The sequence below is a fragment of the Neophocaena asiaeorientalis genome, unplaced genomic scaffold (genome assembly GCF_003031525.2).
Source record: "Neophocaena asiaeorientalis asiaeorientalis breed wild unplaced genomic scaffold, Neophocaena_asiaeorientalis_V1.1 scaffold242, whole genome shotgun sequence".
In the NCBI taxonomy this organism is placed as follows: domain Eukaryota; kingdom Metazoa; phylum Chordata; class Mammalia; order Artiodactyla; family Phocoenidae; genus Neophocaena; species Neophocaena asiaeorientalis.
The window spans coordinates 6,975,158-6,992,737 of record NW_020172451.1 but is presented as its reverse complement, the minus strand read 5'-3'; the positions used below and the strand labels follow the sequence as shown (position 1 = coordinate 6,992,737).

The following is a 17,580-nucleotide window of genomic DNA, read 5'->3' as shown; positions in this document are numbered from 1 at the left end:
CACACACACACACACACACACACACACACACACACACACATGCAGTCCAAGGGTTCCTGGCCAGAGCAGCCCCGGCAGTTTTCTCAGCCTGGCCCTAGGCTGGGGGACGCCGGCCCTCCATGGGAGGTCAGAAAGGAGACCCGGCCCTTTAGCCTCACGGCCACAGGGAAGAGAGTCCCCACCTCCTGGGGCCAGGCCTGCAGGTGTGTAAGGTGGACAGAGGCGGTGAGGCTAGGGTGTGGGGGGGAGAGGAGCAGGGAACTCCCCAGCGGTCATCCCTCCGCAGGCGCCATTCGGGGCACCACACAGGAGGGACAAGGCCGCTGGTTCGGGGCCTCCTGGGGGCTTTTGGCCCCTGTGTGACGCACAGGCCGACTCCGCGTGTAGACACCAGGTACTTACTGAGACCTGCTACGAGTCAGGCACTGTTCTAGGTTCTGGGGAGACAGCAGGGAACCACAGAGACAAAACGCCAACAGTAAAACCATACAGTGGATGAGGAGGTGAGAAGTGCTGGGGAGAAAACTTCAGGACTGAAGGGTGGCAGGGAGGGCCAGAGACTTGGGAAAGGCCCGGTGAGACCTCGGAACAGGGGGACAGAGGTGCGAGTGACCCCGGAAGATGTCTGGGGAGGAGCAGGCAAGGCCCAGGGACCGGCAGCATGCACGCTCACCACCTGCTTGGCCCTGTGCCCTGCGTGTCACCTGAATCCCTTGCCTCAATCCTGTTGGGGGAGGTGGAATTGTGATTCTTACTTTGCAAAGAACAGAGCAAGCTCAGAAGGAAAAGGGATGAGCCAGGCAGCCCCTCGGTCCCTGAGCTCTCCCACCACCGCTCCCACGATACAACATCTGGGGGTCGATGACACTGGGGGGGTGGGGTCAGGTCCGGCACAGAAGAGGACCAAGTGCTGGGCAACCCCTCTGAGCCTGGGCTGGCAGGGCTGTTATGCAGTCAGACCAAGCCTCCACCAAATGCTAGCTCCCAGAACCCCCCAGGGAAGGCTGCCTCCTGCCCAGGTCAGGGACCCTGGGCATTGCCCACCCCCTCTCCCTCCCAGAGTAGGTCAGGGACGCCCCCGTCCATAGGGTCACACTCAATCAGGATTCACAGATTTGGGATGTGCAGAGCCCACCACACTGTCTCCCTCAGCCTCTCCAAGTGTCTGTGAGAAGTCCTTTCACAATGATTCTCTGCATAGCCCCAGGGGAGACTGACGGATGGCAGGCTGGGGTGGGGGCAGTGTTTAAGTCAGCAGGCACCTTCTGGAAAGGGTCCCTTTGTGCTGGCCTGGCACCAGGTGTGAGGGGGCCTTGACCTCAAGAACCTCCTGCGCTCACCTTGCCTACCGCATCCCTGCACCCAACCACCCAACCCTCGGGGCCACCGTCTGTGGAGGGCCTGGAGGGTGTGCATGCGGCAGCTGTGGTGTCAGGCACTTCAGTTTCTCTGAGCTCAGGAGAACCTCAGCAGGCCGTGGGGCTCAGGGATGGGAAGTAAGCCGCCCCAGGTCACACTGCAGGTTGGCCGCAGACCCCAAGTCAATGGGACTCAGAGGCCAGGTCCTTTCCCACTGCATCACTTCCTCTCTGTGGCCAGGCTGCCCCTGCCTCTGCTCGCTGAGGGGTGGAGACACAGGTGCCATGCTGCGGAGCCCCCTCCCTGCAGGAAGGCCCTGCCTCCTGGGCAGACCCGGGCCTGAATGCTTGCGTCTGGGCCGCCTCCTACGGAGAATGTGAGCTCCTTGGGCCTGGGCTCCAGGGCTGCCCACAACCAGGTGGCCTGAGGACACAAAAGAACCTGTGACCCTGAACAAGCCCAGCCCCTCTGACAGCCTGGATGCCTCATCCACACGGCGGGGGCCCAAACGTCTCACTCCCTCCTCTGTGCTCTCAGAGAGCCTGGGCCGGGCAGCTCCCAGGCCCAGCAGAAGGGCGTCCCTTCCGGGAGCCTTGGGCTGCCCACCCACTCGGACCTGCTGCCCAGGGGTCCATGCCAACCCTCAATAACTGCCTCAAACGTGATCACCCTGTGACCATGGCCAGCCCCAGAAGTCTTCCATTTGCTTGGAGTTTTATGTTTAAGATAACAGCTTCTGATTCTCAGTCCTCACAACCAGCTGGAAGAAAGGCATCAATTAGCCTGACCCCATTCTACACATGAGGAAACTGAGGCACATCGAGGATAAGTGACCTGCCTGAGATGGGGAGATCAGTAAGAAGCCAAGTACAGCCTCTCCCATCTCCCTCCACAGCACCAAGCGCCAATTCTGGGCACCACGGGGGCGTAGACTGGTCTTCCGTCACTTCCCTCGGTCAAACTGTCTCCTGGACAATGTTGCTGGCCCCTACTCTCCGGCTGGGGGCAGTGGGCCTGAGGGTGGCCGGCAGCCGTTTAGGGGTTGGTCAGCTCTGCTGTGAGGCAGAGGCGGCCTCTGGGTTCCAGGGCCCCACGCCAAGCTCGCTGGAGCTTACAGCAGTGACAGCGTCACGCTCCCCCAGCACTTGGAAGGCTCCCAGATCCTCGGCTGGAGAACGTGATGCCACGCCATTTCTCATTAAATGGCACCAGGTGGCGAAGAAAACGTGGCATAGGGACCAGGGAGCGAGAGAGTGCCTCATGCTGGCTGGGGGTGGGGGCGGGTGTATGGGGAGGACCCCACCTGTCTCCAGGCAAAATGACTAGCCCAGAAGAGGCAGGCAGACTGTGCCCACACCGCTGCACTCTCCTGCTTGGACACCACGCTCCATCCCCCAAAGGCCTCCTCCCCGCCCCCTCCACCCATGCAGCCCTGCAAAGCCCTGCCCTTTGTGGCCCAGGTTCCTGAGGGGCTGAAGACAATGCCGGTTTTCTAGGAGCCGAGGGTCCTTCTGGAAGGCTGGCCTCCTGGACCTCTGCTGATCCAGCCCATCCCCGCAGATTCACTGCCCACCTTTACTGCCAGCCTCTTCCTTCAAGCCAGACCCACCCCAACCTCAGCACAGAAGCTGGCTTCCCTTCCCAGATGCTGCGAGTCCTTGGGTGATCCTTGTGCCCCAGGCCTGCTGGAGCCTGAGGCTTGCACCATCCTCCTCCTTAGGTGGGCCGGTCCCCTGGCCTGCTCTCCGCCCTCCCCTCTGTGAAGCCTCCCCCTGTGCTAATAGGAGACTGCCCTTCCAAACGCCTGCTTTCTCTGGCTCAAGGCCTGTGTGTCCACCATTTCTGTGTTCTCAGCTCAGGGCCTGCCCAGCAGAGATGCCCAAACCTTTGTTCAACGATTAGGTGCCTAAGAGAACAACCAGAGAGAAAAAGCAGAGAATTGGGGCCAGAGGTTGTCTCTGCCTCCGATTAGCTGTGCGACTGTGGATAAGCCTCTGATGACAACAGTCTCAGTTTCATTAACTGAAATGCGGAAACACTGTCAACCTCACAGGTCTGCGGGAAGGGTGGCAGGAGCGACTGTGTGAGAAGGGCTCTGTGAAGTGTGAAGCTCTGTGACGTCGGGTGGGTGACGTCTGGGACCTGAACCGAGTCTCCACAGCTGGCAGCTGAGGTTCTCGGGCTGAGGGGGCTCCCTGGAAGACAGCCAGGCATCTGCAAACCTTACCGAGCACGCACGAGGGGTCGGGCGCTGGGCCAGGTCTGGAAGGAACCCAAGGAGAGGAGAAAGGCGGGCCCTACCCTTATGACGCCTGCACCGAGTTTCAGGTTGGCCCATCCTTCGGTGGAGAGCATGAGCTGCGGCTGCCATGGTGACGTCAAAGCAGAGGCCCTGCAGTGCTGGCACCGTCCAAGGCATCAAGCAGGGCCGGTCGGTCCTGAGGCCTGAGGATGGAGGACAGGCCGGGGCACAAGCAGCGGGGCAGGGTTGGGAGGGCGCTGTCACGCTCCAAGGTAGCCAGGACCTGGCTCTCCTCCTGAGGCCTCTCCCACCAGGCCTCCTCTTCACCCCCCAGCTCTCACATGCGTGCCCAGCCGGCCACGGGGGAGCAGCCGGAGCCCAGATCTGGCTGCCAGGGTTTCTGGATTCTAATCCCGGCACTTCCACACATTCTAATGAGACCCACAGGAGAAGGAAAGCAATGGTCATGGCACAATCTCTTGCTGCCACCCCAGAAAGCAGCCCTCAGATTCTCTCACTGAATTCTCACAACCTTAAGGCTTCACAGTGTAACTCCTGGATGTGCACCAGGTTTTGAACTTAGCTCTGTGTGATTTCAAATAATAGTTCAAATAACTGTTCACTGAGTGCTTACCTGGCACTGTGTAAGCATTAACACGTTTGTTATGAAATACATCAGGCGCTCAAACAAGCACAAGAGTAATACAACCTCAGGCACTTCACCTCCGCCATGTCATACAATCCTCACAACGCAACAGGGTAGGTAGAACAATCTCCATTTCACAGCTGGGAAAACTGAGGCCCCAAGAGGCAACAGCCAGGTCCTATAACCAGGCATGGCAAGGCCAGGATGCAGAGTCCGACTGGGCTCACAGAGTCCAAGCTCCCCCTACCCGACTCCTGATTGCTCTGAGTCAGTTTGCTCATCATCTGTAAAATCAGTGGTGGACGAGACCAGTGATTTTCAAACTTGTTTTAGCCACGGACCCTTTGTTCAGTTGAAGTCTTAAGTGGAGAGAGAACACGTCAGATGGACGAAGACCTGGGGCTCTGCTGGAGTGAGCGTGGGAGGGGGAGGGGGGCTGCAGTCCCACCAGCTGGGCTCCCTCCCCACCCCCTGCCCCCAGCACGTGCTGCTGGAGCTCGAGGACTTTGGGCCCTGAGGGAACTGCCTGCTGACCCCGGCCTGTCAAGCCCCGGCACCAGTGACTGTTTACTGAGCCGGGCACCAAGCCCTGGGGAGGGGCAGCCCGGGGGCTGGTGGCCCTCACAGGTCCTCCAGGGAGGGGTTCTCAGAGTTCTGCAGCAGGGACAGCAGGTTCAGGGCCGAGACGCTGGGCACATGGCCGGCGCAGATCTGCAGCATGCGGACCAGGCGCTGCGCCATGGTGGCTCGAAAGTCTTCTATCTGCAGAGGAAGAGCAGAGAACGGCGGTGAGGGGCCTGCTCCTCTCACGTGGAGCAGCTCCGCGGGCTGCCCAGGGCAGCGGGGTGCTGAGATGTGGGGACAGCTCGGGGCACCGCTGCCCAGCATGGCCACGCCCTTGTCCGCGCCACACCTCGCCGAGCCGGTTCCAGCCACCTTAGTTTACCGAATCCTTCAAACACCCTCCAGGGATACCAGAGACGATGACCCTTGCTCCAGAAGAAATGAAGGCCCCGCAAGCTGCGCTGGCGAGGTTAGGCCAACTGTCCAGAGGCACACAGTTAGTGCCTGCAGAGCTGGCATCTGAACCAGGGCTAGTCCCAACCAACGCCGGGGTACAGTAGGCCCCAAAGGCTTCCCTACCTGGGATCTGTCTGAGAAAGATGCTCACAGGGGTAGAAAGGAGGGGTGGGTAGAGAGTGGCCCTTTCTGAGGACAGGGAGGCACTGTCAACAGACGGTTCCTATATCAGGGTCTCTGAAGGGCTGGTGGGCCCAGAGGAGCCGTGGGATTAGGCAGGGGTGACAAGACTGTCCTAGGGCCTGGCATCCGATGGTGCCGGCAGATGAGGTGCTCATTACAAATGTTGAGGAATAAACAGTGATGCTCAGATGTTCTCCCCTGACCAACAGGTGGCCTCAGAAGCATCTCCCCCTTCCCCTGTTCCCTCTCTAACTGGGGAAAGGGCGCCACCATCCACCCAGTCACCCAAGCTAGTGATCAGGCATCCCCACGTCCGCCACCATTTGCCACCCACGACATCCTGGGTTTTAAATCCAGAGGCGACGTCAGTCCTCATCACATGGCCTCATCCGTACTGAGTCTCCTCTCAGCGGAATCTGACGCAGCTGCTCCCTCCCCTTGACAAGTCTTTTCCACCTGGCTCCCAGGACCCCACCCTCCGCGGCTTCTCCTCTCACCCCACAGGCCGCTCCCTCCTCTGTGTGACATCTAACTGCTGGGGGTCCCAGGGCTTGGCCTTTGCATCTCTTTCCCCCACGCTCGGTCCCCAGGTGATCTCATCCAGCTCCGTGACCTTCAAACCATCTAATTGCTGAGGATGGCCAAACTGCATCTCCAGACCTTTCCTCTGAATGTGAGACACACATGTGCCGCTGCCTGCTTGGTTTCTGTGTAGACACCTAACAGACTCCTCAGTCTTGGTGTGCCCAAGACGGATTCCTGGGAGTCCCCCCAAACTGCAGTCGCCCCCCATCTCAGCCACAGGCAACCCCATCCTTCCAGTCGCTCAGGCTGAAAACTCCAGAGTCGACCTTGACTCTTCTTCCTCTCCTGTCTCACATCCAGGCCATCAGCACATCTGTCGGCCCCGCCCTGGAAACACCCAGCATCACAGACCATCTCATCTCCCTCTTCCCCAGACACCACTGAGCCCAGGCCACTCTTAACTCTTCCAGACACAGTCCCCAGGCCCATCTCCTTCTTTCTGCCCCCGTTTCCCTTCAGTCCACTCTCCTCCCAACAGTTGCAGGGACCCACTTAAAACCCGAGTCAGGCTGTGTTCCCCCTGCCCAGCCGCACACTTTCCATTGCTCCAGTCTAACTCAGAGTGAAAGCCATCACCTGTCCTACGACCCACAAAGCCCCACAGTCACTCTGACTCGTCTCTCACAGCTCTGCTCCAGCCACCCATGCCTCCCTGTGGACCTTGAACACAGCAGGCAAGTTCCAAACTCAGGGCCTTTGCACTTGCTGTTTCTCCAACCTAGTGGGCCTTTCCACCAGGAGACTCCACGGCGCCTTCCTTCAAATCTTTATTTACAGGTCATTTTTTTTAGTGAGCCCCTTCAACCCCTATGTAAATCTTGCCACTTTACCACCAGCTGACAGGTCACATCCATTCTCTACCACGCCATACGTTCTACTTCCTCACTTTGCTTCCTCCACTACAACAGAATTGGGAGTTTTAAAACTGTTCTGCTCTATGCTGCTTCCCTAGTGCCTAGAACAATGCTCGGCGCACTGTAGGTTATGTAAGAAATACTTGTTTTATTTTTTTTAAATTAATGTATTTATTTTGGCTGCATTGGGTCTTCGTTGCTGTGCACGGGCTTTCTCTAGTTGCGGCGAGCGGGGGCTACTCTGTTGCGGTGCGCGGTCTTCTCATTGCGGTGGCTTCTCTTGTTGCAAAGCATGGGCTCTAGGCACGTGGGCTTCAGTAGTTGTGGCTCGTGGGCTTCAGTAGTTGTGGCACGCAGGCTTCAGTAGTTGTGGCTCACGGGCTTCAGTAGTTGTGGCACGCGGGCTTCAGTAGTTGTGGCTCGCGGGCTCTAGAGCGCAGGCTCAGTAGTTGTGGCACATGGGCTTAGTTGCTCTGCGGCATGTGGGATCCTCCCGGACCAGGGCTCGAACCTGCATTGGCAGGTGGAGTCTTAACCGCTGCGCCACCAAGGAAGTCCAGAAATACTTGCTGAATAAGTCCTCTGAGCTCTGTGGCCTCTGCCTCTGAACTGTCCCTCCAAACTGCTGCTGCTCTCACTTGGACTCCACGGTCTGCTTCCCGCAGCAGCCTCGTCCCGAGGACTCCTGCCTGTGGCCAGGCCTCCTCCCATCCACACATCATACTCCAGAGACGTGGCCCGCAAATCCCACTTCTGACCCTATCATGACGCCCCGTCACCTACAGGAAGGAAGGACTGAATTCCACGGCCAGGCTTCCAAAGCTCTGCAAATCCTTCTCCTGCTGCGTATGTTACATGTTGGTCTATTTTGCTTGATTCTGAGAGGCAGGGCCAATATCTGAGGCATTTGTGTTCTCAGGGGCCAGCACAGGGCCTGATCAGTGGAGCTGGGAAATAATTTCACTGGGCGAATCCCACACCTCCCTGGGTCTCTCCTCACATGTAAAACGGGGCTAATAATTCCTGCCACGCAAAGGCCTCAGAACGCGGTGAGGCTCCAAGTCGATTAAGCGGGGGAGTGTGCCCTGAACAGGACAACAGCGGTACGAGGAGTGCTGACCGTCCAAACACTGGGTGCTTTGTATGAGAGAATGCCAGGTCCAGGTTCTCAGCAGGGCTGCTGCTGGCTGGAAATAGAAAGTCTGGCCCCAGACCTTTTTTGAGAGAAGTTCTCAGGCTAGAGGACAACCCAGGACCTGGTACAGCCTGCCACCTCATGACCACACACAGAACTGCAGTACCACGCGCACCTCTGCTGTGGAGCAAAGATGGCGATTCCCCTTCAGAGCCAAGAGAAGGCAGGCTGTGTGCGTGTGCGTGTGCGTGTGCGTGTGCGTGTGTGTGTTGGGGGTGGGTCGACTTGTTCAAAGCCACACAGTCAGCCCGCTAAGACAGGAAAAGGACAGCTGCACGCCAACCTGGCTCTTCCGCTGACTTCCTAGCTGTGTGACTGCGAGCACGTCTCGCCTCTCCTGTTGTGAGGAAAGCCTGCAGGGACAGGCTCCTCAGGGGTGCCCCGGGCCTCAGGTCCTACCTGTGAGATCAGAGCATCGGTCTAGTCGGGGTTCTTAAAATAGTCATCAAGTGTGACACACAAACTTGTACATCTTAACCGATGCGCTGAATGAGATCTAGGGCAGGTCTAGTGACTTCTGCAGTGTCGGAGTAGTAATGAGAGCTGCCCCAATCCCCATGGGACATGGCAACGGTCCGCCGCTTCTATTGCTAACAGTCACAGGTTCTGCTAATACTACTGACATCTCTTGCCGACATTCACAATGATAAATTTCTTTCAGAGGTTAGTGAAAGCAAGAAGTAATTTTTTTTCCTCGTCCAGGTCCGCAAATCCCCTGAATTGTTCTCCCTTCCGACCAGAGGGGTCCACAGACCCCAGAGTAAGAACCCTTGGTGATGAGGGACCACATACTGACTCAGTTCCCTCTTACGACATCACTTTGCTTTTGGGAACAGGTGCAAGACCCAGAACAGAGCAGAAACACAAATCTTTAAAACGAATCTCAAAACCAACTGAGCAGGTCTGGCGTGCGGGTGGGGCAGCCCAGAGGCAGCAGCATCAACTCCTGCTGAGGACCCTTTAGCAAAAAGTCATCAGGTTCCGTACCGCACAAAGAGAGGCTGAAGAGCAAAATTCAACAGCAAAATAGAAATCTGCTGCACTGACCCCACAATGAGCATTCACCCTCGTGAGAAACACCCACAGAAGCAAGTCAGGGCAGAACTAATATCACATGTATCCATCCAACCACCTGCCCACCTACCCAGCCTCCCCTTCTGCTGCCTGCTAGACCCCCTGCCCCAGGATGGGACCAGACAAGGTCTGCAATCCAGGGATGTAAGGGGGACACTGGGCACCTTCACTGCTGGTTAATGAGGCAGACAAGATGCCTGACCTCACAGCACTTAACCCCAGCAGGGAAGTGAGATATTAACATGGACCCACAGGCACACACACAAGACTTAGTTACGAGTAGAGAGAACGACGCAAAAGCAAGAGGTGATGGCGCCTGGTGTATGAGCAGAGCTCAAGATGTACACGGAGCATCACCCTACTTTACATGTGCGAACCCAAGGCTTTCGGTGACCCACCCAAGGCTTACGGTGACCCACCCAAGGACAGCGAGCAGAATAGCCAGGATTCAAATGAGGATCTTGTCTCCACATCAGGACCCCCTTCACCAGGGTACTCAGCGAGCCTCCAAGAAGCATCCCTGCCACGGCCCCTGTGTGCTGACTGCCCCATCCCTCAACCTGTGTACTCAGGGTCCTCACCTCCAGGTCACAGAAGAGCAGGGGGCTCCGGTAGGTGTGGGCCAGCTTCATGACGGTGTTCCGGTGAATGCTGCAGTGGCTCTCCCGCCCAGCTGCAAAGAAGCCATGGCCTGTAATCTCTACCTTCGTGACTGTAATCTAGGAAGCACTAGGCCAAGTAGTTCATTTCCCCTCTCTGGGCCTCAGTTTCTTACTAGTCAGTGGGGTGACAATCCTGTTCTGCCTTCTTTTCAGGGCAGTCGAGATCATCAGATCAGAAAACAGGCCGAAGGAGCTCGGAGAGAGTGCTCGATAAAACCACGAATGTCCTCATCTGTGGAATGAGGATAGTAACGACCCCTACCCTGCTGAGTTACTATAGAGATTCAATGAATGAATACACGGAAGTGACCTGGTGTCCATTTATCCACCAGTGCTTACTGAGAAAAATCTGCGCCAGGCCCTTCCTGCAAGGAGCTCGCAGTGCCGCTGGCGGGGCAGGCACACCGTCAGTGTAGGCAGAAGGGTTAGGAGTCTCTGACAGAGGCATGTGTGGGATGGACACCCTGAGGGCCCAGACTGCAGGGCTGGTCAGGTCCCCCAGGAGGCAGAAATTGGGGTTAGCGAGATAAAGAAGAGGAAAAAGTATTTGAGAGAAGCCACATGGTACAATCATGAAAGGCATGGGCTCTGGAATATGACTCTACGTGTGAATCTCTGCCCTACCACTGCTCAGCTGTGGGGCCTTGGGCAAGTTACCTAACCTCGTGACCACAGTTTCCTCTGCTGCAAAACAGAGAAAATAGTACCTACTACAGTAGCACCTGTTGTGAAGATTAAGTAATATAGAAACAAAGCACTTAGGACAGTGTCTGGTCTATTGTGAGTGCTCGATATAGGGTAGCTATTATTATTTCCACTGTTAATATTACCAAGTTTCAGAGAACTATAAGCTGAGCCAGAGGGAAGAGTAACAGGAGGTAAGACAGGAAGGCAGGGGCCAAACTGCAAAATACTTTGTGCCTTTACAGGAGTCTGGATTTTACTCTGAAAGCCACAGAGAGCCACCAGGCACCTCTAAGCCATTATCTCAGCGGAATTAACTTGGCAGACTGATCAGCTCAGATTTGCTTTATAAAGACTGACAACATCAGATTCCAAAATGCATGTGTTTTCCATCACCCAGGCTGCCTTTGCAAGGAGTCCACCACAGGCCCAGCCGCAGCCTGCCCTGGGTTGGCGAGGGAGGGGGTGAGCGGCGGGGGAGGGATGCACTTACCGCCTGTGGCGAGGAAGCTCACCTTCCCCAGGAAGAAGGCGGCGTCCACATGGTGCAGGGACTCCTCAACATTCCGGAGGCTGCAGTAGCCAGGGCAAGAGAACAAAGCAGAGGACAAACCTCACAACAGAGAAAGCAGAAGCCGCCCCGCCTCTGCTCCCAGAGAGGCCAGAGAACGAGAGGAGGGTGACAGGAAACAGCTTAATCATCCATTTTATACACATCCGTGTATACATGTCAATCCCAATCTCCCAATTCATCCCACCACCCCCCTCCCACCCCGGCACTTTTCCCCCTTGGTGTCCATACGTCTGTTCTCTACATCTGTGTGTCTATTTCTACCCTGCAAACCGGTTCATCTGTACCATTTTTCTAGATTCCACATATATGTGTTAATATACAATATTTGTTTCTCTTTGACTTACTTCACTCTGCATGACAGTCTCTAGATTCATCCACGTCTCCACAAATGACCCAATTTCGTCCCCTTTTATGCCTGAGTAATATTCCATTGCATATATGTGCCACATCTTCTTTATCCATTCACCTGTCGATGGGCATTTAGGTTGCTTCCATGACCCGGCTATTGTAAATAATGCTGCAGTGAACACTGTGGTGCATGTCTCTTTTTGAGTTATGGTTTCCTCAGGGTATATGCCCAGTAGTGGCATTGCTGGGTCCGATGGTAGTTCTGTTTTTGGCTACTCCACGCGGCTTGTGGGATCTTAGCTCCCCGACCAGGGATGAACGTGGGCCCTCGGCAGTGAGAGCGAGGAGTCCTAACCACTGGACCGCCAGGGAATTTCCCAAACTACTTTTAATTACAAAGTGACTCAAGTTCGTAATATAATCAAACAGTAAATACGGGTGTATAAGTAAAAAGTAAAAGTCCCTGTCTCCAGCGCCACCTTCAGTTTCAACTCCCCAGAGATAACTGTTGCTGACAGTTGGGGGTGTAATTCTTCTGGAATATTTTTCATATGCAAATACAGACAGTGATATGTACCAGAATCCAGTTGGGTCTAACTGGGTTCGACAACTCTGTTACATTCTTTGGAATGACCACACAGTACCACAAACTACTTTCCCTGTGATGGACATTTAAACGGTCTCCTGTTGCTCACCGTTACGAAAGATGCTGCACGAATTTTCTTTCCCACAGGTCCTTACATATCCAAGCAAGTGTTTCTGTAGGACAGATGCTAGAAGTGGAATGGCTGGGTCACAGTATGTGTCTTTTTTAAGTGTAGATAAGTATTGCTGAATTGCTTTCCAATAAGATTACAGTGATTTTAAGTCATATCAATCATATGAAAACACTCTTTTCCTTTAAGCAACAGCACCCTGACCTTCTGGGTTGAGGCTTTCATTCACTCGTGTCCAGGGACTGATGAAGGAACCTGTGGTCTCCTGGCCAAAAAGCCATCTCAAAGGTCAGGCTTCAGCCTGAATGAACACAGCCTGAGGCCAACAGCAACAGCAGCCCTGCCCCTAAGCGTGGCTGTGAAGCAGGATCTCTCCAAAGACTTGGGCCAGTGTCCCTTCTGGTGAACAGAGAGATCTCACCCAAAGAGCAACAGATCTGCTGAGCCAGGGACCTCTGGCAACCATGGCAGATCTCAGCCTCACCTGGGCCTAAGTCACCGCTGACTGGTTCCAACCGGTCAGGTAGTGCGGTCTGGACTTGGTCCTGACGCTACAGGTATCTGGTGTCTCTATGCCACTGGATTCCCAGGTGTTTCCACCACATCCTTCCCTTGATCCCTACCACAGGCCCAGGTATCTGCCTTGGTTTCTGTGCTGGACCCTGTGTCCTGCTCTTAGCCAGCTGTCTCCGAGGAGGGAGAGGGCAGACCTTTCTTCTGTACTCCCTAGGCTGGCTGCAGTCCTGTCCCCAGGGTTGCCAGCACCATAGGGAGACCGGATCAGGCCACCAGCATCAACACCACCCATGCTGCCACTGCCACGGCCCCACGCTAGACTGGCTCTGATGCTACACAGGCCTCGACAGTCCTCCGAACACACTACACTCCTCCTGCCCTTTACATTAACCCTCCACCTGGAACATTCTGCTCACTTTCATCTTTCCCTGGCTAATTTCTCGTCATCTCTCAGGTGTCTACTTAAATGTCACCTCCACTGGGAAGTCTAGCCTGACCTAAGTCCTGAGACTCAGAGGTCTTGTTTGGGCTCTCACCGCCCCACGCTTCCTTCTTTTTACAGTACCCATCGCAGGTACTGTAACTGTCTGTTCAAAAGTCTAGCCTCCTCCCCTAATGGACCTTGAGGACAGGGTCTGTTTCATTCATGTCTGTGCCTGCTGTCAGGGATACACAGTAGGCCTCAGAGAACCAAATGACAGATGACACTGCTGGCATTTATCAGTGTCTTTTAAACATCTTGCATTGGCCACTGGCTCCCCACTCCTCACCGTCTAAGTTAACCCCAGGTAGCCTCTCCCTGTCTCCTCTCCTTCCCATCACAAGTGAGGCCACTGTCCCAGCACATCCCCGTGCCAGGTCTACCTGAGCCTGGCAGCCCCCATCCTCTGGCTCTCACCTGTGTTTGCTGTGAAGGTTGACCACGAACACAATCAAGTCAATTCGGGGCCGATTCACATTGGAGGGCAGAGGGAGGGACTTTGCCAAGTGGCTGAAAAACAAGAAATTGCAGGACTAAATACGTACCCACATCACAATGACTGTTCACATGCCGCCCGTCACAGGGAAGAGGCTGTCAAGAGCTCCTCTCCTATTCACCTGAAGCAAGACTTTTCAGGTAAGCACAGGGACAGGGCAGAGCTGGTCCCATCCAGATGACTCCTGCTCTACTCTCCCTGCTAGAAAGTTTAGTAACTGCCTTGGCAAGAGGGAGTTTTGGATATAAGATGGCATGAGGCTAGACATCTACACTGCATGCTGGGAGGGAGACCAGGCTCAGAAGCGGGGGAGGGTGTTGGACTGTGAAGTTCAGGTGTTAAGATTGAAGCTCTTTGGAGTAAGACAGAAGTGGCCCCAAATCCCAGGTCTGCCAATTATCAGCTATGTGACCTTGGGCAAGTCACCCTCATCATTCTTGTCTGGACTTAGTCTCGGATTGTCAAATACCCACCTGAAGGGTTTTTTTGAATCCTCGACTTCTGCCCATTTCCACATATGACTATTACTCATCTGCCCCCCACCCCTCAGCTTATAATTTAAGAATACCAAAAAGTATACAAAACACAAAAGTTAAAAAAGAAACACATACTCCTAAAAGTTCAGTTACCTAGAAATAACTACTATTAACATTAGAACATTTTTCTAAACATCTCTCCATGTACACAATGTATACACATTCAGACACTAGAATACAGTAGATGTAATCGAAAAATAGGAGGGAGTTCCCTGGCAGTCCAGTGGTTAGGATGTAGCGCTTTCACTGCCATGGCCCAGGTTCAATCCCTGGTCGGGGAACTAAGAACCCGCAAGGGGCATGGTGCAGCCAAAAGATAAAAAATAAAAATAAATAAAAATAGGATAATAGTATTAATTTTATCTGAATTTAGTGGAAGCAAAATAACTAAAGTAGAACTGAAAAAAAAAAATAACTAAAGTAGAACTTTGGATAAATTATTTTTTAATCACAAGAAATTATTTCCTCAAAGAACCCAATTAAAAAAATAAATGAGTAAGTTGGTATCATTTTTAACAGTTTTGATTCTACCTATATGGGATTGATTCTCTATTATTAAGAAAAGTGAGAAAATTAGCATTCTTATAATCTACCTTACCATTTGGACAAAACTTACAAATGTAATTTATATTGCTATTATTAATGGTATTATTATATACATTTATATTTTGCTCTAACCATAACTTCGGACCTCAGCTAATGAAGTTGCCACTCTAGAACATGAGAGAGACAAAGGGTACTGAGGAAGGTCTCTCACTGGCAACTAAATGCTTCAGCAATAAGGAGACAATCATTTTTGCTCACAACTCATTGGCCAGAACTAGTCACGTGGCTCCACATAACCACAAAAGGTCAAACCTAGCTCCTGCCAAATACTACAAATGCAGAGAGCCGAAAATACTTGACAACAGAATGAACAGATGACCATATGGGTGATTTGCTTCTCCTGCCTAAAAGTCTGAAGAATTATTTACTTCGGAAGTAAATAATTGTCCGTTTTTCCTGGAACAAGATATATGTACCCTTTTAAATGGACAAATTCAACTCTTCACTCATTCCAGGGACGTCTTCTTCTACTACACTTCAAATACTTTTGCTGTAATTTTCTCAAATCTTTCTTCTTTGTAAATAATTAAGTCTTTAACCACATCTACTCTGATCCTTGCTGTTTCTATGTATTTATTAGATAGATCTCATATGGTATTATTTTTCACCTTTTTTGTCCTTAGCTCTGCAACCTCCCTTTTCCTCTCAGTCTGTTGTGTTATTATTTGGTCTTTGAACGCTTCTTTAAAAAATTCATGTTCCTATTAAATTCCTCAATGGCACAGAGCACTCAAAAAGGAGCTTTCTTCCCCTTTTCCCAGAGTGGGTTCTTCATCAGATTTTTTGCATGTCATGTGGCTCTTTTTTGCCAATGGTTTCCATCTTGCTGAATGTAGGCAATTTTATCCACGTTTTCCATTTACTCTGATGCTAATTAAATTAATTTTTTTGACTTTTTTTGGGGGGGGGGCCTTGCCCCATGGCATTCGGGATCTTAGTTCCTGGACCAGGGATCAAACCCGTGCCCCCTGCAGTGGAAGCGCAAAGTTCCAACCACTGGACCACCAGGGAAGTCCCAAATTAATTTTTTTTTTATCCTTTCCAATTTCTGAGCTATGGGTTTGAGATCATTGGTTATTGTGTTTGGTGCTCTATAGCCAAAGAGCCTGGCAACATAGGTAGAGCACAGATGGACATATGAACAATCTTTATTTTGAGGGAAAGATTACGTTGAAGGAGAATGATCCAAATCTAGAGGGTATTTCCTCTGTGGGAATTGGAAATGCCCCATACTAGGTAGAATAAGGGAACATAATCTTTCTATCAGGGAGAATGACACCCACATGTATTTAGTCACTTGACTCCTGCCAGCAGCTGTTTCTACTCCCTCTCAGTTAGAAAAAGGAAAACAAAATATACTTTACTTTTTCTCCAAATTTGGGGGTTATCTGAGCATGTACTCTGTGCCAAGTATTGCTCAAGGCACTGGGGATTCACCAATGAGCAAAAGTCAAAGTCCCTGCCCTCAAGGGGCTGACCTTGGGGTCCCTAGGGGTGGCAGACTGGAAACAAGTAAAGAAACATGGCAACTTCTTATAGTGACAAGTGCTAGAGGAAAAGAGAAAAACTGTGTGACAGTGATGGAGGATGCCTTTGGACGGGGACAGATCACGCGTTAGGACGGAGTCTCTGAGGGGTTGGTCAACCGGCTCCACCTGTGACCGCCTCTCTGGTGGTCCCCCTACAGCCAACCCCGCTCTTCCTTGAGCCCAGGCCAGCGATCGGACACCCCCAGCATAAGGCTACTTACACCTTCAGCTCCGATGTGCAATCCTCCTTGAGCATCGCTTCGGCCAGCTGCTGCAGAAGAACATCCTCCGTGCCCACCAGCTGCCCAGAGAGAGAAGGCGACCGACTGATACCTGGACACAGCAGTCCCGCTGGAGGGCCCGGACTGCCGCGAACCCAAGATTCTGGCTCCAGCGCGCGAGGCACCCTTTTACCGAGAGGACTCCGGCAGAGGGCCCGAGGTTTGCACCCTCTCCGGTCCTGTCCGGAAAGCACTCACTACCTCCCCGGACCCTTCCTGGAAAGGCCTCGTCTCTCCTAGAGGTCCGATCCCTCTACGCGGGAAAACCGAGTTTTGGACACCCGGCACCCCGCCCTGCGCGCGGTCGCCCCGCCCAGCCGCCCCACCAATCAGAAACTGCGCACTTATTGGTGGGGACGTCCCTCAGCCTCAGAAGGGCGGCTACTCCGATTGGTTTAGAGTGTGGCTCTCCGGCCCACCACACCCCAGCCAGAATAGCCCACGCCAGCACCTCAGAGAGTGCAGGGGACTTTGCGGCTGAGGCACAGCCTGGGAGGAAAGGCGGGCGGGAGAGTCTGGGCTGCTGACGCCTACCAAGATGGTGGCCGTGTTCAGGCCAGGCAGTTTGTCCAGCGGCCGCAACACCGACATCCCAGGGACAGGCCGAACCGCCGCTCGTGCCGTGCGCGCCGGGCTTTCAAACACCCAGTGGCCCACCCGTTGTGCGTAATCGCGGGTCACGTGACAGTGCTTGGGCAGGACCTCGTGGGGGGCGGGGTAGGGCCTTCTTAAAGGAACCACTACCGCCTTTTCCGAGGGGAGGGTCCACCGCTGGCTCTAGGCACATAGGGTGCTGCCTGCGGGACAAGACTTTTATTTCACGACTGGGAGAAAGAAGATATTCAGTGATTCAGTTATTCATTTTCATTCATTCGTGCTCATTCAAGGTGCTCTTGATTCCTTCCAAACCTGTCCCTCACACATCTTCTCCATCTCAGTTGATTCCATCCTTGCAGCTGCAAAGAACAAAATCTTGGGTCATTCTTGACTCCT

The 17,580-nt window shown here is 53.5% G+C and overlaps 1 protein-coding gene across 3 annotated transcripts in view; it reads right to left on the bottom strand.

Annotated features, from left to right (window-relative positions):
- Positions 1 to 17,226, bottom strand: part of CENPM (centromere protein M) — an 18,197-nt gene extending 971 nt beyond the window's left edge. The window contains exons 1-6 of one of the 3 annotated variants that reach the window (XR_003002193.1): positions 17,122 to 17,226; positions 16,528 to 16,607; positions 13,557 to 13,649; positions 10,998 to 11,077; positions 9,740 to 9,831; positions 3,661 to 5,009 (exon numbers count right to left, since the gene is read on the bottom strand). Coding sequence is in view for 2 of the 3 variants with exons in the window: in XM_024737659.1 (XP_024593427.1) it covers positions 4,869 to 5,009; positions 9,740 to 9,831; positions 10,998 to 11,077; positions 13,557 to 13,649; positions 16,528 to 16,607; positions 17,122 to 17,178 (543 nt within the window). In the remaining variant the exon portion in view is untranslated. Of the gene's footprint in view, positions 1 to 3,171; positions 5,010 to 9,739; positions 9,832 to 10,997; positions 11,078 to 13,556; positions 13,650 to 16,527; positions 16,608 to 17,121 lie in introns of those variants that run through there. The other 2 variants (XM_024737659.1, XM_024737660.1) reach the window with 2 other exon arrangements.
- Positions 17,227 to 17,580: the final 354 nt, after the last annotated feature.